The 26,783-nt window shown below is 43.2% G+C and overlaps 2 protein-coding genes across 4 annotated transcripts in view; one reads left to right on the top strand and one right to left on the bottom strand.

Moving 5' to 3' along the window:
* Window positions 1-14,067: 14,067 nt before the first annotated feature.
* On the top strand, window positions 14,068-14,982 carry sf3b5 (splicing factor 3b, subunit 5). The gene is made up of 2 exons (XM_061837187.1): window positions 14,068-14,314; window positions 14,553-14,982. The coding sequence occupies exon 2, from the start codon at window positions 14,554-14,556 to the stop codon at window positions 14,812-14,814; it is 261 nt and encodes an 86-aa protein (XP_061693171.1). The 5' UTR covers window positions 14,068-14,314; window position 14,553; the 3' UTR covers window positions 14,815-14,982.
* A 9,820-nt stretch (window positions 14,983-24,802) lies between these two features.
* phactr2 (phosphatase and actin regulator 2) overlaps window positions 24,803-26,783 on the bottom strand; it is a 36,329-nt gene continuing 34,348 nt past the window's right edge. For 2 of the 3 annotated variants that reach the window (XM_061836191.1, XM_061836192.1), the window contains 2 exons: window positions 26,163-26,239; window positions 24,803-25,349 (listed from right to left, as the gene is read on the bottom strand). In XM_061836191.1, the coding sequence (XP_061692175.1) occupies window positions 25,334-25,349; window positions 26,163-26,239 (93 nt within the window). In that variant the 3' untranslated portion in view covers window positions 24,803-25,333. The remainder of the gene's footprint in view (window positions 25,350-26,162; window positions 26,240-26,783) is intronic. The other variant, XR_009797314.1, reaches the window with a different exon arrangement.

Genomic DNA, 26,783 nt, shown 5'->3' with positions numbered 1-26,783 from the left:
TAATAATTGAGGCGCTAAAATGAAAACGACGTCCATGATTTCCATTGGGGAAGAAAACCATTTTGTGGGATTTGGGAATCTTATTTGACATCAACCTTAGAGAGTATTTATTTTTATTTGTGCGCTGCGGCAACGTTTTGTGACGGCACATAAATGTCGGTGACACGGCGCACGGGCTTCGCGAAACGACGCCACGGTGCCGTCGTCGGAATCGTATTAAACGGTCGTGCAACGTGATTGGATCCACGGGCCAGGCAGTGCGCTCGCCAGCTGCCTTTTCAAAAAAACTCGATATTCTACGTGCCGCTTTTTTTTTTTCCATGTAAAAGATTGTCGCGTTGGCCGACTGTTCACTTAATTTGATGCGCTGAGACCCCCAGTGGGCTAACGCCATGTTTTGTCATTTTTAGGGTTACGAGTAGAGATTTTATTATATATAACCGAGATAAAGATGAATTCCCTCCGCATTTCATTGCAGCCATAAAACTTTGATTCCTCCTGCAAAATGACGCAAATGGAGTTAGCCAACTCTAGACCTCAGTGGCACGATTATTATAATTATTGCTTCTGGTTTCTTTTTTTTATATATACAAAAATGTGTTTTAAAAGCCGTAAAAAATGTGATCTATAACGATGGTGGATTCTGCTTCTCATGTGGTCATATTGAATCTTCAGTGTTATTTAAAAAAAAATGTACTTGATGAAACTTATGTATGCAGTAAATATTCTTCTACTATATGTATTAATGTCCTCGCTGTTATTATTTTTTTTTTTTTGATGAACATTGTCCTGGTGTATGTGCTGTTTACAGCCCGCTGCTGATGTGTAAGTGTGTACAAATTAAATCTATTAAAAAATAACAAATACCTCATTGGATGCTGTTTTATGGAACCACAACGCATGCACGCAACACCTTGTAACCACACATTTCATTCATAATACATGTATGAAAATGGTTTTAAATTTTCCATTTTTCCATCCATTTATTTTCTTAGCTGCTTATCCTCACAAGGGTCGTGGGAGTACTTGAATTTTTTTTTTTTTTTATCATTCCAGTTTGTATTTGGGAGAGCAGAGACAGCAGCCGCCCTCGAGGCTCATCTGTTTGTTTGTTTTTTGTTTTCCAAGCCGCTTATCCTCACAAGGCTCGCGGGAGTGCTAGAGTCTATCCCAGCAAACTTCGGGCAAAAGGCGGACTCCACCCAGAACTGGTCGCCAGTCAGTCGCAGGGCACATCAATCAGTAAATAATGTAGTAACAGCCACTGTGATTTGATTTGACTCGCAAATCTGCACAGTCAAGTGCAAAAAATGACGTGCATAAAATTTGTTATGAGTAGAAATACATAAATATTGAAAGGTGTCGCTTGTTTTGTGTCGTCTTGACCAATGTTCCCTCTAAGCTACGCCACTGATCCAGCACAGGGAACCACGGCCTGACATCTCTGCTCAGCCTACTTCTACTTCCTAGTTTACCTGACACCGCCCCCCTGCGCTCTTAAAGGGGTACACTCAAAATTACAAACAGAATACACACCCGCAACTTTATATCTCCGGGCATGACTGGTGAACCACACCCTTAAGTTCATATCTGCGGGCATGACTGACCACACCTGTACATTTTTCAAATGTGAGTGACTCTCATAATAATCCATCACACAATCTCCGAAGTTAATTTTCCACTTCTCGAAGAAAAATAAAACATTCCCCAAAACACTGTGTGTACTGTTAATATACATTTTCTGACGATTGCCTTGAGTCAATTAACTAACCGAACAGGTGTTTTTCCGCTTTGGAGTTTCCACTGTAATAATAATCATGCCGGGGTTCTGCACATTAAATATGAGTCATTTTCCTTATGGGAATTCTTCTTATCACCAGCTAAATGGCGATCGCATACGGCGCGATGAAAGGCGGTAATTATGTGCACTTCGAAGGCAAATCAGTTCCGTCAGTTTCCGCCGGTCTTTTTATAGGGTTCTGCACTACATGAGCACGCACTGACCGCCATTCAAATCCAAGGATAATAATAATAATCGTAATTTAATTCAACCCAAAAAGAAAGAACAAAATGCGAGCGAAAAAAGAAAGACGAGTACCTCTCGTTGTTTTCTTGGCTCACATTTATCAATACGTCTGCCACCATTTCAAGTGCCTCTGATTAACCCCAAATACACTTTAGCTGTTCTAGTCGGCTTTCCCTGACATGATTGCTCTGGGGCAAAAGCCTGAATATTTTATCCCTAACATTGACTGCAATTTAAGACCAGTCATAATTAAGGTCCAGATATTGAATTTTTTTTTCCTTCTTAATGTATCGCTTCTGTTGTGGCGCACGACGCCAGACATTTTTAGAAGATGGAACGCCGTCAAGTAAATTCCTGCACCCCCGTCAACATTTTTTAATTGAGAAAATAATATGTACATAATACAACTGTGCTTTTAATTTGTAGCTTTAAATATTACTTTAAAACTACAATTTAAATTAAGCACGTTAGAAATATAATATATTTCTTAAAAATATAAACTATAAAAAAACAGTATTTACATATATTCTTCCAGTTAAAAAGTGTATTATTAAGATTGTGAAATTATATTCAATTTTATTTCAATTAAAGCATGTGTATCATAAAATTAAAGAAATAATTGCAATTTTCATGCTATTTTTACAATTTGGAAACTATTACCATTGACTTATACTGTATATATTAAGATTGTGAAATGATGTTCAATTTTATTTAAATTAAAGCATATGTGTCATAAAATTGAAGAAATAATTACAATTTTCCTGCTGTTTTTACAATATGGAAAGTATTCCCATTGACTTGTACTGTATGCATTAAGCTTGTGAAATGATGTTCAATTTTATTTAAATAAAGCATATGTATCATAAAATTAAAGAAATAATTAAACTTTTCCTGCTGTTTTTACAATATGGGAAGTATTACCATTGACTTATACTGTATGCATTAAGATTGTGAAATGATGTTCAATTTTATTTAAATTAAAGCATATGTATCATAAAATTAAAGAAATAAATACAATTTTCATGCTATTTTTACAATATGGAAACTATTGCTATTGACTTATATGTGAAATTAAAGTATTTACATCTTCTTAACAGTGTATTTCACTCAAATTTTAGATGCTAAATTTCATTTAAATATTGTTCAATGCAAAGTACAAAAGGTCAAATTTAAAAAAAATATTGCTAGATTCAGATGAGAAAAGAAGATCAAAATTGCTTCTTCTGGGACCGCGAGAGGCAGATAAACACAACTGAAGCATGTGCATTTTTTTCCACAGCGGATAAGAAAAAAAATAAATCAATTTCCTGCAAATAACACAGTCCATCACGAGGTCAAATGATTGCCAAGCTCGAGCACCTTCACTTGTTATATTGGATTTCTACACCGCATTCTGTCAGGTAATAAGCAATAACAGAACATTTAAGTTGTTGATATTGTTGCAAAAGGGGGGCAGTTAAGATGGATACCTTCCTCTAGCAGCTTTTCTCATGTTTATCGGCTGGAATGTAAACCCACCGGGTGGTCGCGACAACGAAGCGCTCTAAAGTGGTCGGCGCGAGGCGCACGTACGCCACACGCACTTATTCTCAATTAGGACTCATTTTGATTTCCGTCCCTGTTGGCCTTCCATCTTTGAGTGTGTGATGTGCACACACTCGTTGCCGGAAATGACAACGAGGCACTCTAAAGTGGAGGATATAGCGCTAACCTCTTGTCTACAGAGTTTTTTAAAAATGACAATACAGCCCAGGCCTCACCGCGATTCAGCTGGAAAGCGTTGGCCTCGCAAGTCTGAGGTGCCGGGTTCGATCCTGGACTCGCCTCTGTGGAGTTTCCATGTTCTCCTCGTGGCTGCATGGGTTTCCTCCCACATCCCAAAAACATGCAACATTAATTGGACACTCTCAATTGCCCCTAGGTGTGATTGTGAGTGCGGCTGTTTTCTGTCTTCCTGTGCCCTACGATTGGCTGGCGACCAGTTCAGGGTGTACCCTGCCTCCTCCCCGTTGACAGCTGGGATAGCATCCAGCACTCCCCGAGACCCTTGTGAGGATAAGCAGCAAAGAAAATGGATGGATGTATGATTAATTGGACACACTAAATTGCCCCTAGGAGTGATTGTGAGTGCAACTGTTGTCTGTCTCCATGTGCCCTGTGATTGGCTGGCAACCGGTTCAGGGTTTACCCCACCTCCTGCTCGTTGACAGCTGGGATAGGCTCCAGTACTTCCCGCAACGCTTGTGAGGATAAGCGGCAAAGAAAACAGATAGATGTATGATTATTGGACACTAAATTGCCCCTAGGTGTGCTTGGGAGTGCGACTGTTGTCTGTCTCCATGTGCCCTGCGATTGGCTGGCAACCAGTTCAGGGTGTACCCCGCCTCCTGCCCGTTGACAGCTGGGATAGGCACTTTCCGCGACCCTTGTGAGGATAAGCAGCTAAGAAAATGGATGGATGGATGGATAATACCTTCCAGAGGGGTAGGCAGCTCATTACCGTGATGCATGGCATTTCCCTTAAGTCTATGGTATTTTAGCGCCGCATCAGCTTCTCAGTATACGTATGCAAACACAATCCGTAGCAAAATTGTATTTTCTAGTTATTTTTATTATTAATAATGTAGGTTGGAACACACACACGTACATTTGGACTCTTTTCAGTTAAGATGGAAATAAATGAGATTTTACATGGTTGTGATGTGCTGCTACAAGTGGGTTTGCTCATGTCATAAACTCAGCTCTGGAGGCCTTTTTTTAATAGATGGAGGAAGCGGAAAATTAGTTTTTATTCCCCCCCCCCCTCAGAAAAAGGCACGCAAACAAATAGAGTTGAAATTTGCGGGGGTGTGCGTTTAAGAGGCGCAACTGAATCCCGTACTGGACTGGTCGTGATGATGGAGGGGCAAGGCAGTAAAGGCACCTCATTTGTCGTGTTGTCACCCAAAGGGACATTTTTCATTTTTCTTTTTTTTTTTTTGCTTAACTTTCCTGTCAAGCGGGACTTTATTTGTACTGGCAAACGCTACAAAGGCAAGGTGGACTTTAATGAGCAGATATGATTGCAAAGACCGCATTTATCGTGATAATGAGGAAATTGATCTGCGGTGCGCAGGGATGGCAAAGATGAAATGTTAGATAATAACATAGAGCGGCCCGATATACCCTTCACTTAAATCACAGATTTTTATGACAAAATTCCATGGACGTTTCCGACACATTTTCATTTCGCTTCCTAATAAAATGTTGTATTTGTGAATAGCGCGACAGAAATATGTGTGGGGATTACTGTTCAGCGAACGCCAAGTTTTGGCATTTGCAATTTCAGCTTTTTTTCATTTGCGATTTCATATTATTTTTTTTTATATGGCATCCATCAAAGTGTTGCTTTTGTGCCATTTTTTAAAACATGTTGATACCACGGATTTGTGTTGAAGTTAGTTGAGTAGCTTCATTTAGACGAAGCACTTCCATCCATAGGCATCTATAGGCAAATATAAACCCTTTAAAGGGTCTTAAATTTATGAAATATGTTCATTATCTGCATCTTAGCTACATTTTTTTGAGACAATACTGTTTGATTTGGCTGCACGGTGGATCAGTTGGTAAAGGGTTGGCCTCACAGTTCTGAGGACCTGTGTTCAATCCCGGCCGCACCTGTGTGGAGTTTGCATGTTCTCCCCGTGCCTGTGTGGGTTTTCTCCGGGTGGGCACTCCGGTTTCTTCCCACATTCCCAAAACATGCAACATTAATTGGAAACTCAAAATTGTCCCTAGGTGTGATTGTGAGTTCGTCTGTTTGTCTCCATGTGCCCTGCGATTGGCTGCCAACCAGTTCAGTGTGTACCCTGCCTCCGGCCCCGTTGACAGCTGGGATAGGCTCCAGCGCTCCCCGTGACCCTCGTGAGGATAAGCGGCAAAAGAAAATGGATGGATGGATGTTTAATTTTGATTTTTTTTGGGTATAATATGTTCCTCAAGTCCTCAATAGAGCTATGGAATAAATGTCTATCCATCTGCAGGAAACATGATGGCCCGCCTGGCATTTCGAGATCAATAAAGACAACAAATATAACATATTCGCACTGCGCGCGAACGTGATTACACGCTCAGTTTGCAGTTGTCACGCTTCTCTTTTGACGCGGCCCTTCTGACACATTCCATCATTTCACACTTCCGCAGATTGCTTCCAAAAGTCATTAAAGGCGCCGTCGTTGGGCTTTCACGCTTCCCGCTCTGATCAGTCGCTTGTAATTCCCCAAACATTCCGAGCAAGGGGCTTCGTATTGGCGAGAGCTCACCTTCGAGTTGTTGCCAGTTGAGAAAAGAGCAAGTGTGTTGAGGAATAATAACTTACAGGCAGCTAGAGAAATCGATAACGGAAATTTGTAAGTCTCATCGTAGCTAAATAACTGGCATGCTACTTAGCGACTTAACTATCTCATTAGACAAATTAGTTTGAATTTATGCACTACTGATTTGGTCATGATTGTTAAATATTTAAACTAAAGATATCGGGGGGGGGGCATCCATGTGTTGCTGACGATAAACAATTTTCTGAAAAAACGAGAATTGAATCGGTTACCATTGACGTTAATGTTCCCAGGTTTACGTTCCTCATGTCCCCGCTGCCCCAATTTCCAGCCTTAAATGACCCCCCACCACCAAGATCAAAATCATATAAAATTGCAACAGCAGCAAGTGCAACTAACATTTTTTTTTATTAAAATGAAATAATTAAATTTGATAGCTAGCTGGAGATTATAGATAGATAGATAGATAGATAGATAGATAGATAGATAGATAGATAGATAGATAGATAGAGATAGATAGATAGATAGATAGATAGATAGATAGATAGATAGATAGATAGATAGATAGATAGATAGATAGATAGATAGATAGATAGATAGATAATTTGTTACTAACTACCGTACATTACTTAAAATATGCGCAATTACACAATTAGTCCACACTTATTATGCTTTTTATTGGAATTTGCCATGGTTGTTATTGTACTTTATCCAGGCTAAAATATAGAATTATTTATAGCTCCAATATGAAAATAATGGCTCAAGCTGCTGCCTCGGTTTGCACCTTCACGCAGAGAGAAAACTACACGGTATTCTCCAAAATATAACACCGTAAATCCCGGCCTACAGAGCGCACCTGGTTATAAGCCTCACCCAGCATGTTTGTCAAGGAAATACCATTTGGTACATAGATAGGCCACCGCCGTGTAAAAGCCCGAAGTGGCCACATTGAAACTGACATTGAAACAAGAGATATTTACAAAGAAAGACAGTACACAGAGAGTCTAAGGCTAGCGCTGCTGCGCTAATGCTAGCGCCGCTGCACGTGCTAACGCTAGGACCGATAGATAGATAGATAGATAGATAGATAGATAGATAGATAGATAGATAGATAGATAGATAGATAGATAGATAGATAGATAGATAGATAGATAGATAGATAGATAGATGATAGATAGATAGATAGATAGATAGATAGATAGATAGATAGATAGATAGATAGATAGATAGATAGATAGATAGATAGATATAGATAGATAGATCTAGCTATAAGGTTACTTTTTATGCTCTTGTGGGGCAGGCAGACTTGCGACATAGTTCGCTATCTACCGCAGCCCAGATTCCAATGAGTCACATGCTCTCTCTCCCTCTCTCTCTCTCTCTCTCTCTCTCTCTGTCTGTCTGTCTGTGAAAACCTTGCCGTATCGTCGCAACATAAACTCATTTTACGCGTTTGTTGTCTCCCAACAAGCTTTTAGCGGGCCCATTTATTTATCCCGGCGTCCTCAATGTTCCCTTGTTTGGAAGTTATGCAAATGAGGTTACACAAGCGCAACAACAATGAACAAAACGGAAAGCGGAGAGCGGGCCTCTGAACATTACTCACGATCATGCACGCGCGCACGCATACGTCGCTCATTCCATCTCCTTCATTTACTCTTCCGAGCAGGCGTCAAGGGCATCGGCCTTCATGTTCATGGCATTTATTCTCATTTTATGGAAATCAAACATCTTCTCCACCCCGTGTGTATTTTACCTTGATCTGATCAAAACACTTAACTTACCTACATTTCAATTACAATCAAGATACTTCTTCCCGAACGTGTGCAGCCATTTCATACCACATTGACCTGAATAGCTGCCAGGACATTGACCCCTCCGTACAGGGCACTTAACCACGCCTCCTGAAGTGATGTCACCCCACGTGCGCTAACATCAGACAAACAATTAACAAAAATGGCGCCGCAACAAGAAAAGAATAGAGCGAAACTGTCCGATTTACCGGCTGATTTCTCACTCGCATTCTTCGCTAACAGTGAAATATCGTTGAAAAGTAGACAGCAGGGGTTCAAGTATTTCAGCGAGGGGTATTTCAATGGTATTTACATGCATATCGACGGAGAAACCATTGATATTAGCGCGAGATCTTTCCGGAGTCAGAGGAAGACCGAGAAGCCACATAATATAATATATTATAACCCAAAGACAAATTCGTCATTGACAGTTTCCTATTTTCGTGTTACCTATCACACTTGTGTGCAGAATCTGTATGTGTATCTGTATAGCCGTTTGTGAACCGCCGTATGAAGGAAAAGAAGGCGAGGCTTGATTTACGAGTTGTTTCTCTCGTTTTCTTTGTGTAACGTCACGCGCTCCCCTCAATAATTATTCTTGAATTAGTGCCGAACCTACATAAGTGCCGACCGAGTACAACAATCACCACTTTAGTGTCCTCAAACATCCTTCCTTCAGTCTTGGTGTCTCGGTGCACGTCGAAGGCTTTTAGGACTGCTAGTCCGGTTTAGCTTAGCTAATTAGCCGCGAACAATGGGACACGTTTGTGCAGTCAGATCATCGCAAAATATCGCTCAACACAGATCAAGTGTGTCAATCATTCACACTAATATGTTATGCAAGCGAAGAACTGCTAATTCATTTATATGAGACATGTATTGAAAATCAAATATAGGGCATACCTTCGTGCAATCACAGTCCGGTTTACCGTAGCTGGCAACAAAGCGACACGTTTGTGCAGTCAGATCATCGCAAAATATCGCTCAACACAGATCAAGTGTGTCAATCAATCACACTGAGCTATCTTATGCAAGCGAAGAACTGCTAATTCATTTATGTGAGACATGTATTGAAAATCAAATATGGGCATACCTTCGTGCAAACAAACAAAGTCCGGTTTAGCTTAGCTCGTTAGCAACGAACAAAGAGACACGTTTGTGCAATCAGATCAACGCAAAATATCGCTCAACACAGATCAAGTGTGTCAATCATTCACACTTAGCTATGTTATGCAAGCAAAGAACTGCTAATTCATTTATATGGGACATGTATTGAAAATCAAATATACGGCTTACCTTCGTGCAAACATATCTGTTCCGGTTGATGGATTCAGTTGATCATCCGGTCTTCCTCAAAGTTTGATCCATCGAAGACATTTTTCGTACTCGGTCTTCTGTTCCGGTTGATTTTAGATGGATTCAGTTGATCATCCGGTCTTCCTCAAAGTTTGATCCATCGAAGACATTTTTCGTACTCGGTCTTCTGTTCCGGTTGATTTTAGATGGATTCACTTGATGATGCGGTCTTCCACAAAGTTTGATCCATCGAAGACATTTTTCGTACTGGGTCTTCGGTTTTGGAAAGGGTACGAATTGAACTCCACCAACTAGCCTTTCAGGATACCTGTCGTCACTATTATAAATTGCACGGGTTGAATACAAAACTCGTCCTGAACGCTGTTTTCATGGGCACGGCCATCTTGAAAACGGTACTTGGCCCAGTGTTGCGCTGATGAATCATCAAAAGCGCTATGATCTTTGACGGACCTCCACCTTTCTAATTGTTCCTCCGCCTGCTCCCTGCTTTCACTGCATATCACAATATTATCATGAGCCAGGCTGGACCACGCCCAAGAGGGGTGTGGCCACTAATCTGGCCGGTGACACCTGTCACCGCTCACGGTTGTTTCACATTGCGACTCTAATTCGACTGTGTATTTAAGTTGGAGTGTTTGTCACTGGGACTTGCCAGTTCGTTGTTGCTCTGAGTTAGTGAGTTGCATTCAATGACAGTAGGAATCTCCACCACTGAAAATAGTGTAGTGTTGAGCTAGCGTCGTGACAGTTTAGTCCTGTCCGAGTTCATGTTTCATAGTCATAGTCAAGCCCTAGTTCAGGTTTCTTAGTTTGTCTCCTTGTCATCAGACCTTGCCGCATGTCTTTTGGATCCTGCCTCGCCTCGGGTTCCTGTACCTCTGCCTTCTCGGACTGCTTACACCGTGTATGCTTGAATAAAACTTCGCCTAACATCATGTCCTCGTCTTGGAGTCCTGGATTTGGGTCCAGCCCCGCACCGGAGGTTCGTGACAAATATCATCTGCGAACATCATAGTCCAAGGGGATTCCAGTCTAACCTCATTACTTGAACTTTTTGTCATCAACAAAAAAATACCAATGAGAATAAAAATGTACAAATACTGTACTGTATGCGTCTGGATGCACTAGTTGTTTTTTCCACAGAGCATCTTCACAACAGATCGGGATCCAAAACAATCAATAATGATGAACCGCGCGTCCCTCACGAGTCCATTTCAATGGTTTGTGGCATGCAGACGATCCCACCACCTCCGATGGCCTTTGCCGGGGATGTTTGTTTTCCCTAAATCTCCTGCGGCGATGATAATGATGACGATGATGAGTTCTCAGCGCCCGCCCGGAACGTCGCAGTTGTTGTTCTGTTCTGCTCCTCCGTTGCAATGCGTCTCATTTTATTGATCCTATCAGGAGTTCTAATCACACCCATTCCTCAAGATGATGTGCAGAAGCGGTAACGATAACGTGGATTCATTTCCCATGTGTAAATTATAACCGCTCAAACAATTTCCTCCCAAATTTTTTGAAAATAAATAAATAACAGGAAACTGGCATTTTTCTATAATCAATATTTATCAAACAGGAACATGGATCCTAAAAGGCTGGAATCCCATGTGGGGCCCTGACGTCTCGGTGCGGGTGCAGTGTGACGGATACGCTTTTCTATCTTGGATGTAGTTACCATGGCGACAGCGTCCGTAGCTTCAGCTTCTTGGTGATGAAAAGCCAGATTCGAGTGTCAAAACATGTCTCACGGGTACGCGCACGTACCTTGACGTGCGCACACACTTGTGAGTGGTTCGCAAGCAGCTTTTTTTTTTTTTACCTTTTTTTAAACAGAATTTGGGAATCGTGCATTTGGATGCACAGGAGTGACAAGGCATTTATTGAACTATTTTTATAAATAATAAAAAAATATCACTTGTGTCACCTTATTGAATTATCTTGTCTAATGATTTTTGTTCTTTTACATAGTGCTGGACAATAAATAAATGTTATCGATGATGTCAGGTTTATTGCATAGGAGTTGTTTTTTTTTTTTTTCCCCCAAAATGTTTTTCGTTGAATGCTTTTGCATTAAAAACATGGCAGCTAACAGAAAGGAGCTAGTTTACAAAATCACAGTCAGTGTTGCCAGGTTAGCGACTTTTCTAGAACCTCTAGTGCCCGGTCTCCTATTTTTAAAACGCGACTAATGACTTTCATTTTGGTCAGAACAAGAAAAGACAGAATCAATTTTATATTGTTTCTCGTACGAACGAGAAAAGAGCCCAGTGGAAAGCAATCATGGACTTAATCGCGCTCAACATTGCCAAAGCCATATCACCCATGGAATTGTTGTAAAAGAAAAGATTCATTCACGTCGGAGATTTTTCACTTGTACGTAAAATTCTTGAACGTGTGCAATTTAAAATTTATGAAGGATCATGTTTACATGCAGTACATGTTTTCCGTTATACTTGGTAATTCCTCTGATTCCCCTCCCCCAAGGTAAAGAGTCTGGATGCCATCCGCATCCGCACACTCTCCATCAAAGCACATATTAATATAACATATCAATAACCCTTAATATCATCACCTGGTTGGCATATATTAACTTTCAAAACATGACTCCCGAAGTCTTTCCACCATCGGGGACAGACGGGCAGAGCCTTCATCCCCTCTGCGCGGTCTTTGGAACTCACTACAACCTGACCTCGGAAACATCCTCCATCTATCCATTTTCTACGCACCTTATCCTCACAAGGGTCGCGGGGAGTGCTGGTGCCTATGCCAGCTGTCAACGGGCAGGAGGCGGGGTGCACCCTGAACTGGTTGCCAGCCAATCGCAGGGCACATGGAGACAAACAAAAGTCGCACTCACAATCACACCGAGGGGCAATTTAGAGTGTCCAATTTATGCTGCATGTTTCTGAGATGTGGGAGGAAACCGGAGTGCCCGGAGGAAACCCACGCAGGCACGGGGATAATACGTGCAGACTCCACACAGGGCGGGGCCAGGATCGACCGGGTCCTCAGAACTGTGAGGCCAAAGCTTTACCAGCTGATCCACAGGGCTAGTAATTGAATCTTGTGCATTCAAAACAAATCACATAGCTTTTCAGTTCACAATTGGTAACTACTAAGCATCTGTGTTGTTTTGCTTTAATAACGCGTTAAACAATAGACTGAACACAAATGGCGCTGCAACATGGAGACAGACAGTCTGCAGTCTTGACGCAGAGGGGATAACAGGAGTCTCCATTAGATTAAAAACATTGTGACTAGTTACTTTTAAAAAAGTTCTAAAAATAGTCGCTAACTGGTCAGCACTGAGTCGTACATCTGTGGTAACAACCTAGATTCTTAGCTGCTTATCCTCACAAGGGTCGCGGAGAGTGCCGGACCCTATCCCAGCTGTCAACGGGCAGGAGGCGGGGTACACCCTGAACTGGTTGCCGGCCAATCGCAGGGCACATAGAGACAAACACCCACACTCACAATCACACCTAGGGGCAATTTAGAATGTCCAATTAATGTTGCATGTTTTTGGGATGTGGGAGGAAACCGGAGTGCCCGAAAAAACCCCACGAAGGCCCGTGCCAACCAATCACAGGGCACATAGAGACGAATAATCACAATTACACTTAATTACACCGTACAAACAGCTAAAGTCCATCCATCCATTTTCTTAACCGCTTATCCTCACAAGGGTCGTGGGGAATGCTGGAGCCTATCCCAGCTGTCAAACGGGCAGGAGGCGGGGTATACACTGAACTGGTTGCCGGGCAATCACACGGCACATAGAGAGAAACGGCCGCACTCACAATCACACCTAGGGGCAATTTAGAGGGTCCAATTAATGTTGCATGTTTTTGGGATGTGGGAGGAAACCGGAGTGCCCACCCGGAGAAAAGCCACACAGGCACGGGGAGAACATGCAAACTCCACACAGGCGGGGCCGGGATCGAACCCGGGTCCTCAGAACTGTGAGGCCAACGCTTTACCAGCTAATCCACCATGCCTCATTAATTCTTTTCAAATCCAAACTGGGGCTTTTTAATTGATATGTTTTGTTCTTTTTATGATATTATTTGATTCATTTTGCTTGTACGGAGTAATTAAGTGTAATTGTGACTGTCTCTATGTGCCCTGCGATTGGCTGGCAAGCAGTCCAGGGTGTAGGGTGCACTCCCACGACCCAAGCAAGGATAAGCAGCTCAGAATATAGATGGATGGAAGTAGTAGTAATAGGAGCAGTAATACATTTTGACAAATTTACATTTTTTCAAATGGAAAAAAATAAACTTCAGCAAAGAAAAAAAGTATTATCATTTCTGTCGAAGTTATTTTCCTACAAAATAAAATAAAGAAAAGCAAAATAATTATTTCAAAAACGTGCAAAAAAACAGTTAAAATCGTGTTTTGTAGCACAAAAGATAATGCGAATCTCACAGGGGGTCGGCAAAACTAATTCTGAATAAAGTTAACTTCAGATTTTTCAAACCTCTATGATGACACGCTGTGGCGACCCCCAAAGGGACAAGCCGAAAGAAACATATATAACTTGAAAGGGAGGAATAGCTGAAAATGTGCAACACTAGTTTTCTTATCGGAGAACTTTTTCCGTCGTACACCTACCGGAAATCACCACATGAATTTATCCTACAAAATTTATCGATCGTTGTTGGAACATTTGGTATAGTGAAACGTTATTTTACATAATTATCTGATAATAACAACATCTAAAACTCAAATTGAAGTTGCCGTTCCGACGGCTAAGTCAAATGAAAAGTCATTGCTTGGGAATCTTTTCCGGGACGGACACATTCCGGAAGTCTCTCGTTGAAACCAAATTGGGGACGCCACCTTCATCAAACAATCCTAAAGTGAGTATTTTCACACGACTTTGATTCAAAATAATAACCCTACTTTATGACATGTGTAATAGTGGTAGGTTGTGTTGGGTTTGTTCGCCGTACTGGAATTCATGTAGGCTAGTATAGCATGCTTAGCCTTTTCCGTGTACTCCTGCCGGTTTGTATTCCGTGTGTTAGCATGGTTAGCTTTCGCTAACCAAACGAGAAGCGCGCTTACCGACCGTGTGCGTTCGTCTGCGCTTTCTAGGATGACGGACCGCTACAACATCCACAGCCAGCTGGAGCACCTCCAGTCCAAGTACATCGGCACCGGCCACGCCGACACCAGCAAGTGGGAATGGCTGGTGAACCAGCACCGAGACTCGCACTGCTCGTACATGGGCCACTTCGACCTGCTCAACTACTTCTCCGTGGCCGAGAACGAGAGCAAAGCCCGGGTCCGCTTCAACCTGATGGAGAAGATGCTCCAGCCGTGTGGACCCCCGGCAGACAAGCCGGACGAATCCTAGATTTGGACCTGCGGCACCATTTTGTGGACAACTTTTTTTTTTTTTTTTAACATGTACAGAAGACACCTGGACTATTTTTGAATGGGGGATGTATTTTGTTACTTTAGTATCATTAGTTGAAGCTATAAAGGACGTTTGTTGGTGTAATTAAAGCTTTCTTTTCGCTACTGTTGGCTTTTATGGAATTATTTCATATGCATGAAAAGTAGCTTGGCTTCATGATGCAGAGGTGTCTAAATGGTGCCACGCGGGCCAGACACATCATTGTATATGGCCCATGAGAAAAACAATATCATGTGCATAAACTTCATGTATTTTGGTAAATAACTAAGATTACAAATAGTCTTTTAAAAATAATTATATTACAAGGATAATTTTTGTTACTAATCTGATTTGAAATAAACGTAATGCTGAAGTTGGAAGTTATTACTGGCTTCTGATTTTGAAACATGCTGAATTTGTTTATCCATTCGTCAATTTTCTTACCCGCTTATCCTCACGTGGGTTGCGGGGAGTGCTGGAGACTATTCCACCTGTCAACGGGCAGCAGGTGGGGGACACCCTGAACTGGTTGCCAGCCAATCGCAGGGCACATGAAACCTGGGGGCAATTTAGATGTTAATAATTAATAATGTTGCATGTTTTTGAGATGTGTGAGGAAACTCACGCAGGCACGGGGAGAACATGCAAAGTCCACACAAGCGGGTCTGGGATTGAACCCGGGACCGCAGAACTGAGTCCAACGCTTTCCTGCTGATCCACCGTGCCGCCCGAATTTATTCATATGTAATAATTTAGGTGATCATACGCGGGTTTGCGGGCATAACAGCCATGAGTGAAAGAAGAACTGGTGTAGCTTGTAACAAAAGTGACAGAACCCCCTTTTTAGGTTTGTAAACCCAAATTAAAACCTAACCTTGACTAAAGACCACAGTTGGAAAAGTGTTAATAATCCTGGTTTCAAACCCTAATATGAAAACCCAACCTCTATTTGAAACCACTTTGGAACCCCAACCCGAATTTTTATCGTACCCATAATGTTTGCAATGCGCTTCGAGGATGGATGTCGGATGATGACGATGACGCAAATTTCAAAATGGCTCCAGAGGGACAAAGCCTGGCTGTCATGTGGCGCTTCTGCTGGCGTCCAGGTTGTATATCACATGCGCACGCGCACACACACACGCGCGCGCCAGGGAGCGTCAAAGATGCTGCGCATGAGTCACTGTTGTTATTGCCGGGCAACGAGTCAGCGCGATGATGTCACCGCGCTGAGGCGCCGTGACTCGTCTTGCATCTTTTTTTGGAGATTTCCGAGCCGGGTGAGTCCTCGCCATCTGGCTTCCGTGGTGTTCCACCGCACTGCCGGGGACCGAGACGCAAACACGGTGGCGCCAATCCATCTGTCCTGTTTTCTTAGCCGCTTATCCTCACAAGGGTCGCGAGGAGGGCTGGAGCCTATCCCAGATGTCAACGGGCAGGAGGCGGGGTACACCCCGAACCGGTTACCAGCCAATCGCAGGGCACATAGAGACAAACAGCTGCACTCACAATCACACCACGGGGCAATTTACAGTGTCCAATTAATGTTGCATGTTTTTGGGGATGTGGGAGGAAAACGAAGCCCGCGCAGACACGAGGAGAACATGCAAACTCCACAGAGGGAGGGCCGGGATCGAATCCAGGTCCTCAGAACTGTGAGGCCAACGCTTTCCAGCTGCGCCACCGTGCCGCCGCCTCCTCGATATTACTGAAGTAATTCTAACGGACACACAAACAGGAACATTTCTTCACGCGCTTGAGAGCCGAGCACTTAAATCGATGAGAAGGGAAGGACTCACCTTATTGTAAGGTAATGAGGCTTGCAGGTGAGCTGATGTGATTACACGCAACCGCCCACGAGGATTAATTAGCCATCGCTACGATTTGAATTTTTCTTCCCCCCGCATCTAAAAGTCAACAAAGGTGATTCTCGACGCGTGAGAATCCCTGGCTTGAACGCAGCAAAGAAAATAGATCGATGGACAGATTTAACATCACATTACCAAGAAAGAGTACATACTACATGACCTATTGGATACATTGTTACTCCAAAGCACCGGAATTTTCCTTTAAACCCCCCCCCCCACCACCACCACCACCACCGCCCCCCCAATTTGAAACCCCACTTTAAAAACAACTTTTGCTTGAAATACAAATTGGATGCCTTGAAACCACAATTTAGCATCTTTTGGCTTGAAACAGTTTCAAAACATGAACAGACGCATCCACTAAAATATGGATTTCAATAAGGTGCCAAGTTATTTTTAAGCATCCTTTAAGAGGCACCACAGCATATAAACTTGAGCTATTACTGTGTTATTATTACATCACAACTTTACCAATAAATGTCTCATTTTGCAGATACGCCACACGCACACATCACATTTTTGCATCGTGTTTATTTTAACTCTTGAGATATATATTTAAAAACAACAAAAAAAACAGCCTGTCTCAAATATGCGTTGACATAAGTTTGCTCCACTTTTTTGCTGTAAAATGAGCATTATTATTATTTTTTTTTTACTATTTATTTGTGTGCGTTGTCCAACGGAGCCCGGGCACGTGTGTTCGCGCTGATGTGAGCATCTCGACGGACCATCACCCCCTCCCTGTCAACGGTTACGCAATCATTTTTGCACCCTCCCCCGACCCCCCACCCTCGAAAAAAAAAAAAAAAAAAAACAAAGCTATCAGCCAATGCGGTTTTGTTTGCCACCCACGGCCTCTCAATCTGCTTATCCTCGTTTTGCTCTCCTCTATTGTTGTGCGTTCCCTTCTAACGTCAGCCAATCGAATCATGCCAATTCATTTTTTAATATGATCATGGAGCATTTGTTATTATGCACAGGCGCCTTCAGATAAAATTGCCTTGAATAGTAAATGTTCACAATATATTTTGAATTAAATATCATTGCACAAAGGCATAAGCAAAAGCTCGTTAGTCAAAAACGAATCTGCCGTCACAGGTGTCAAACTCAAGGCCGGGGGGCCAGAGCTGGCCTGCCACGTAATTTTATGTGGCCCGCAAAGGCAAGTCATGTGTGCTAACTTCCGGGATTCTTGATCAAATCTGTATCAAAATTTCATGTATAAATATTATGAAGTGATTAAAGATTTTTATGGTTTAAGATTCATAACAACCCTCTGAGGGAAACCGAAACCACAATGTGGCCGGTGACAAAAATGAGTTGGACACCCATGTTTTAAAGGATAAAGTCTGGTAAACATTCATTGTAAAATAAGGAATATTAATATTTCAATAATTATGAGCATCCTTTTATGGATTTATCCATCCATCCATTTTGTTAATCGCTTATCCTCACGAGGGTCGCGGAGAGTGGCGGACCCTATCCCAGCTGTCAATGGGCAGGAGGCGGGGTACACCCTGAACTGGTTGCCGGCCAATCGCAGGGCACATAGAGACAAACACCCACACTCACAATCAAACCTACGGGCAATTTAGAGTGTCCAATTAATGTTGCATGATTTTGGGATGTAGGAGGAAACCCACAAAGGCCCATGCCAGCCATTCGCAGGGCACATAGAGACAAATAGTCACAATTACACCTAATTACACCGTACAAACATAGCTAAAATCCATCCATTCATTTCCTTAACCGCTTATCCTCACAAGGGTCGCGGGGAATGCTGGAGCCTATCCCAGCAGTCAAACGGGCAGGAGGCAGGGTACACCCTGAACTGGTTGCCAAGCAATCACAAGGCACATAGAGACAAACAGTTGCACTCAAAATCACACCTACGGGCAATTTAGAGTGTCCAATTAATGTTGCATGTTTTTGGGATGTGGGAGGAAACCGGAGTGCCCACCCGGAGAAAAGCCACACAGGCACGGGGGAGAACATGCAAACTCCACGCAGGCGGGGGCCAGGATCGAACCTCAGAACTGTGAGGCCAATGCTTTCCAGCTGAGCCACCGTGCCACCTCTTTGATCCATCCGTCCAAGCCGCTTATCCTCACAAGAGACATGGGAGCGCTGGACTACACCGTGAACTGGTCGCCAGTCAGTCGCAGGGGAGAGCGGGAATCGATCCCACACTGCCCGCACCAAAGTCAGGCGTGTGTACCACTACACCATCAGTGACTTTTTTGATTAATGTCAGTTTTGATAGCACACAAAATAAATTATCATCTTGCATACTATTAATAAAAGGAAAACAGGTGACAGGCAAACTGCAACCCATTTGTGAACCACTCCACCACATGGACAAAAATGGGAAAGCGACTGCTCCTTTGAAAACTTTCGAGACACTTTGCATCTGCTTTCAGTGATTCCCGCAAGTAATGATGAGGATGAGGAGAAGCGGCGGAACATGAAAAGCGCCACACGTTGTGAGTCCTAATCAGCTTCGGGCCAGCTTGCTGATGAATTTCCACCCGCGCTAACAACCCGACTGTGGACGACACCTCCGGGGTGGAAACAACCTTGTCGCCCCGTAAGCAAACTTACTGTCGGGTGTTTTACGGCCACGCCGACAACCCCCCCCGCTTAGCAGAAATATAGACACCGTAAATTCCACGGGTGTGCTTGTCTGTGTGCTTTACGACGTCAGATGCTGTGAGAGTGATCACCCGTGGCTTTAGAACTACTTTCAGCGCAGGACAAAGAAATGCGATGGTTAAAAAAAACAAAAAGACAAACCAGCCATCCATTTTCTTAGCCGCTTATCCTCACAAAGGTCGCGGGGAGTGCTGGAGCCTATCCCAGCTGTCAACGGACGGGAGGCGGGGTACACCATCAACTGGCTGCCGGCCAATCGCAGAGCACGTTTTCAACCACAGGTGTCAAACCCATGGCCCGGGGGCTAGATCTGGCCGCCACATGATTTTATGTGGTCCGCGAACCCAAAACTAGAGTGTCAATTTCCATGATTCTTGTAAAAATCTGTACCAAAATTTCAAATTGTCATATATCAGAAATGATCAAGTTCAGATATTACAAGCATTTTTTTGTGTTACAAAACGTGAATAGTTGAAAAACACACAACCCTCGATTTCTGATTCCAAAACTAGTTCATAAATTGATGACATAAATATGATGAGACAATTAAATGTTTTTGTTCCTCTGGGGGAAAACTGGAAAAACAATGTGGCCCACGAGAAAAATGAGTTTGACACCCCTGTTATAATCCATAACTTGCATCATGAGCGGGGCTGGAGCACTGGCAGGAGGGGTGTGGCTTGGTCACCGCTCTGGGCGGGGCCAACCCTGGCACTCGTCACAGCTGTTGCGCATTCGGCATGTTAATTAACTATGTATTTATGCCAGTTCGTTGAGTTTGCACTGCGTTACCGTGTGCGGACACGACTTCTGCAATAAAACCCACTGGACAACATGCCTTCGTCTCGGAGTCCTGCATTCGGGTCCTACCCCGCACCGATGGCTCATGACTGGGTCGGGGGGCGTTTTCCCATTTCAAACTCAAAACATGGCATAACAAACCCTGATTTGAAACACTGAGCTTTTCTACGCTAACCCTAACTTTGCTTGACATGGATTTCAATCTTGAATGTGGCTTGAAACCGTAAACCAGGTTTGAAATTCTATTTGAAACGCAAACATTTTCTTGAACCCCAACTTTTGTCTTGGAACCCCAATTTACCACTCTAATCATGGTGTAAAAAAACCCTAACTTGACAATATAATGCAGTTGTGAATTATTGTCACGTGCCATCGGTGCGGAGTAGGACCCAAATGCAGGACTCCGAGACAAAGGCATGTTGTAACACAGTGCAAACTCAATGAACTGGCAAATGCCCGCGATTAACTCCAACATAAATACATGGTCGATTAACATACCAAATGCGGAACAGCTGGGACGAGTGCCAGAGGTGGCACCGCCCAGAGCGGTGACCAAGCCACGCCCCTCCTGGCAGTGCTCCAGCCCTACTCACAGCAATTGTAATATTTGGTGTAGCGGTACACACGCCTGATGCTGGGAGCATGGGATCGATTCCCGCTCAGTGATGGTGTGGATATCTGCCCTGCGACTGACTGGCGACCAGTTCAAGGTGTAGTCTGCCTTTCGCGCGAAGCTTGCTAGGATAGGCTCTGGCTCTCCCGTGACCCTTGTGAGGATAAGCGGGTTGGATAATGGCTGGATGAATGGATATCATATTTGAGATGGTCGCACGAGTGTAAATGAGGAAAAACAGAAAAGTGAACGGCCGCTCAGCACAATGAGCAATTCAAATAATTACACACTCATGAATTTTACCAAGATGAAATAATTTTTACTTTAAATTATTACACTGTGGTTAGCATCGCTTGATAGTTTAATTCAATTTGAATGTGTTTTATGTCGTTTTTATGGTGGCCAATTTGAGCTTGGGAGACAAAAAACACAAAATCACTCATCAACTTCCATCCATCCATCCATTTTCGTAGCTGCTTATCCTCACGAGGCTCGGGGGGAGGCCCGGAGCCTACACCCTGAACTGGTCGCCAGCCAATCGCAGGGCACATAGAGACAAACAGCCGCACTCACGATCACACCTGCGGGCAATTTAGAGTGTCCAATTAATGTTGCATGTTTTTGGGATGCGGGAGGAAACCGGAGTGCCCGGAGGAAAGCCACGCAGGCACGGGGGAGAACACCCTAACTCCACACAGGCGGGGGGCCGGGATCGAACCCGGGTCCTCAGAACCGTGAGGCCAACGCTTTCCAGCTACCCCACCGTGAAGCCCTCATTAACTTCCATTGGGAAAATTTGGGAATAATTTAGAAATGAAGCCGCGCCGTTTACGTTCCCCTTTGGAGTACCAGCTGTAAAAGGAGAGCAGACTAATTTCCTGCCGGCTGCTTCACCTTTTAACACTAACGGCAGCGGCGCAGTCACACCGACACACCGACGACATGTTGATTAACGCGAAGGTCAGCGAGCTGGCTAACAAGCTCGCTTGGCTTCAAGCGGAACGCATTTAACGAGCGGGCTTAATCGACAGGGGCCATTAAGGACAATGAGCTCAAGCTGATGGGTTTGTCCTTTAACCAAAGGGAGGAACTCCGACTGAGGTTGCACTTTTGTTTTTTGTTCAAAACGTAGACATATCGTGATATCGACATTTTCTCATCATTGACAACCGTTCCCAGGAGTCTTCATCAAACATCCACTTTTAACACCATGATTGAAACCACTCTTGTTTTTGGGGTGCGCTTCCATCATGTAAATGCAGAATCAAACTTGTTACCAGGGATGGACGACTCAGAGCTGACCAGTTAGCGACTATTTTTCGAACTTTTTAAAAGCAAATAGTCACAATTTTTCCAAATCTAATGGAGACGCCTGTTCACCCCTCTGCGTCAAGAGTGCAGGCTGTCTGTCTACCATGTTGCTGCACCATTTGTGTTCAGTCTATTGTTAAACGCGTTATTAAAGCAAAACAGCACAGATGCTAAGTAGTTACCAATTGTGGACTGAAAAGCTACGTGATTGTTTTAAACATACAAGATTCAATTATTGGCACGGTGGAGCAGCTGGTAAAGCGTTGGCCTCGCAGTTCTGACGACCCGGGTTCGATCCCGGCCCCGCCTATGTGGATTTTGCATGTTCTCCCCGTGCCTGCGTGGGTTTCCTCCGGGCACTCCGGTTTCCTCCCACCTCCCAAAAACATGCAAAATTAACTCTAAATTGCCCCTAGGTGTGATTGTGGGATAGGCTCCAGCATTCCCCACGACCCTTGTGAGGATAAGCGGTTAAGAAAATGGATGGATGGACTTTAGCTGTTTGTACGGTGTAATTAAGTGTAATTGTGATTATTCGTCTCTATGTGCCCTGTGATTGGTTGGCACGGGCCTTCGTGGGTTTTTTTCGGGCACTCCGGTTTCCTCCCACATCCCAAAAACATGCAACATTAATTGGACATTCTAAATTGCCCCTAGGTGTGATTGTGAGTGCGTCTGTTTGTCTCCATGTGCCCTGCGATTGGCTGGCAACCAGTTCAGGGTGTACCCCGTCTCCCGCACGTTGACAGCTGGAATAGGCTCCAGCACTCTCCGCGACCTTCGTGAGGATAAGCGGCATGGATGGATGGAACTTCCACCTTGAAAGTGCGTTTGGTTCACTCTTGCAATAAAACGTTCCTATGTCAAGTCTGCGCTTGCAAGTCAAGGCAAAATGAATAATGTCAAATAAAATCAGTCAAATATTGGCTGATGTCTAGAATAATTCATAAGTCAAGCCACTTATATCAGAAGGTGCCTCTATATAGACAAACATGAATTCAAAGTCACACGTATGGATATTTAGACTTCAATGAACCTAACATACACATAAATACATACCAAACAATCATGCTGCACCATAATAATAATTCAAACTGAATAAAGACAAACAAGCCAGTGATTTAAAACATCTACATCATCTTTGTATTGTAGCATAAAATTAACCGTGTATGCACATGCTCCATATACATTCTGTACAAAATAATTAATATACAGTACATCATACACATGGTAAAGAAGGAATACTGTTCGACTGTACATGACTTTAGGTTATAGGCACATACAAAGAAGCAGCAACAACACATACACGTGTACATTTCCTGTTTTTTGTCACGCTACTACGCGAGTAGGAGCACGACAGAAACTTAGTATTTGACTGTTTTTGAGCTGTACAAGAGTTTATGTTTGCACAATGGGCAAGGGATTCTCACCAAAACATTTCCACACACTGACAAATCATAGTCAATTAAACCCGTTGGCATATTTGGAAGTGTGTAGGCGCATGTGCACAAAAAATTGAGCTAACTCTCTGGGTGTCTGCACAAAGACTGCTCCGTTAAAATATTGGTCACTTTGCTATTAAATACTTTCGCTTCACTTGTAGTACTTCAAACTTTTAAGTTACAGTGCCTCACTTGGGTATTAGCTCCGGCATGGTGATTTAGCTTAGCATAAATACTGAATGGTGAGACTTGCTAGCTAGTTAACATATGTCCAAATTAATCACAGCAAGACCGCCTGCCTCCGAATTGGTCTCTTTCCTTTAATACCAAATCATAAGCATGATCAATGATACACAAAAACAGCATTTTAGGGATGTAGCGTAGAGTATATTTCATCTCCTTGACGGGTTAACACGAGCGAATTAGCCCACTAGCTCGCTAACGCAGTTGTGGTTCAATAAAAAAATTTAAGTTTGTATTGTTTCAGGAAAACGGCTAAAAATGGCTAACTCGGAGTATGTGGAGATATGTTCTCGTCACTGGACTGTGACAAAGTGCTTCTTAACAAGTTAGAATAACTGAGGCGGCCGGCTACTGAGCTAGCGCTCAACTAAAAAGTTGTCATGGTCACCTGAAAAACCTTCTGCATTGTCAGGAAATAAAGAGATTAACTGACAAAATATGGAAATATGTCCTATATAGAGCCTGTGAAAGGGAGACACTTCTCGCTCGCAGAATGCTAATCTTAGCCGTCGCGTCTGTCTCCAAACTACGAACTCTTCCTTAAGAGCGTGTTGTCGGTTGACAAATTTTACACAATGACACAAATACAGCATTGTAGGGATGAAAGCAGCATATTTTAGGGACGTACAATTTCAACTAAGCTCGCGGTATCGCTTGGTTAACGGAATTGTGTTCTGAATGCAGGATGATTCATCATCATTTAACACGACTGCGATAAAAAAAGTACGGAAAAATAGACTGCTGTGACGGAAGGGGTCCAACCCAACAAGGGCAGATAACGATAGAAAAAAAAAAACGAGTGTTTGCGGAAATGAGAAAATGACAGCATTTGGTGGCGAGTTGATTGATTTTGATGTCTGTTTTGTAAGGGATTATTCGTTTTTTGACACAAGACACTGCGTGAAGAAAGCTAAACTGATTGAAAGGTTTTTTTAAAAGCTTAAAAAGTGCAACTTTTAAAGAGCATTTCAAGCACTTGAGGGGTTTTTGTTTTTTTTTTTTTTTTTTTTTGGGGGGGGGGGGGGGCATTTATTAATGCAAAAGAGGTCTCATGAGCATGGTTTACCTTGTATGGCAGCTCAGCAAGCAAATGCGCTGATGTCGTAATGCCCTCTAGTGGCCCGATCATTTGACAACAGCTCCTCATGATCCGCTGGTTGGGGTTCCGGGACAGAATAAAGCATAACATTTGCACAAAAGCTGCTGTTCTCTTGAGCCACATTCAGACCTGTATTAACGCACCAGTTTACTCAGAGCGAAACGAAAGACATAAACATTTTCCAGCAAGTCCTCCTCGCACTCCCTAATAAATAAATCACTCTTAACGGGACACGACTTCTCAGAGTTTAGGTACAGTATGTGCAAATAAAGTTCCACGGGTGGGCAACACGGAGGGCGCAGGGCCTTAAGACAAACCTGCATTTGTTGTTACTGCGCAAATAAGTACACAGAGTGGACTGCCCACACTGACTGACTGCAGCAGGTCTGATGGCCTGGTGGACTTTTCTTTAGGGGAAGGGGGTGGTGATGCTGATGTCCAGTTCTCGTTAAGGCCGGTGAAATCTGAAAATAGATGCAAACATTTAAAACTATACAGATTCCAGAAGGATTCTTGTTGAAATATAAAATAAAGAAGTAGTGAATGTTACGCATGCTAGCTGTGTTTACAATGAAGACAAAACGTTTAAAATTTGCATTTCCTAAAATTGCATAAAGCTAATGCTATTATTAAAATGGATGTAAATTTTTCAAAAATCAAACCGATGTATATTATTAGAAAGTAATTAAGACTGAATAGTGAAACGCATTCATATATCTTCAATAAATAGAATGTAATTTTTTTATTTGAATGAATTAAAATAAAAATATTTATTAGATTAGTATTCCATTAGAAATACAGTTAAACAATATTAAATTTATGATTGTAAATTACATGAGTAATTAGTATAATAAATTAAAAGTAGTAAATGTATTTTAAGACGGCACGATGGATCCGCTGGTAAAGCGATGATGACCTGAGGACCCGGTTCGATCCCGGCCCCACCTGTGTGGAGTTTGCATGTTCTCCCCATGCCTGCTTGGGTTTTCTCCGGGCGCTCCGGTTTCCTCCCACATCCCAAAAACATGCAACATTAATTGGACACTCTAAATTGCCCCAACGAGTGTGATTGTGAGTGCGGTTGTTTGTCTCCATGTGCCCTGCGATTGGCTGGCAACCAGTTCAGGGTGTCCCCCGCCTCCTGCCCGTTGATAGCCGGGATAGGCCCTCGTGAGGATAAGCGGCAAAGAAAATGGATGGATGGAAAGCGAGCTAATAGAGGGATTTAAAGCACTTGGAGAGCCAGTTTAAAAGCGCAGGGAAACACTTGCGTGTACCTGGTAAACTGTTTGCTGTCTTCATGCACCTCCATCTCCCTGCTCTTGAACTCATTCAGCTCCTTGCGGATGGCCGCCTAGAACATGAACATGCATACACACAAATGAAAAGCTACACTAAGCAGACTTTCTTTTTTTTTTTTAATCGCTACTGTGCATAATCTTTGTTGAGTTGCCGTGATTGAACACTGGAGGTGGTTAAAGGCAGTCATGTGACCCTAAGAAGCAATTGCATGTTGGTGTCCAATACAAGCATTTATTTGGAACAAATGTAAATAGCCACGCAACCCTTGTGGGGATAAGTGGCAAAGAAAATGGATGGATGGAAATTTAAATAGACGGTGGCGCAGCTGGAAAGCGTTGGCCTCACAGGTCTGAGGTCCCGGGTTCGATCACGGAACCGCCTGTGTAGAGTTTGCATGTTCTCCCCGTGCCTGTGTGGGTTTTCTCCGGCACTCCGGTTTCCTCCCACATCCCACAAACACACAACATTAATTGGATACTCTAAATTGCCCCCAGGTGTGATTGTGAGTGTGATTGTTGTATGTGTAGGTGTCCTGCGATTGGTTGGCGACCAGTTCAGGGTGTACCCCGCCTCCTGCCCGTTGACAGCTGGGATAG

The sequence above is a fragment of the Syngnathoides biaculeatus genome, chromosome 12, assembly GCF_019802595.1.
Source record: "Syngnathoides biaculeatus isolate LvHL_M chromosome 12, ASM1980259v1, whole genome shotgun sequence".
NCBI classification, from domain to species: Eukaryota; Metazoa; Chordata; class Actinopteri; order Syngnathiformes; family Syngnathidae; genus Syngnathoides; species Syngnathoides biaculeatus.
This window is presented reverse-complemented; position numbering and strand designations above follow the sequence as displayed.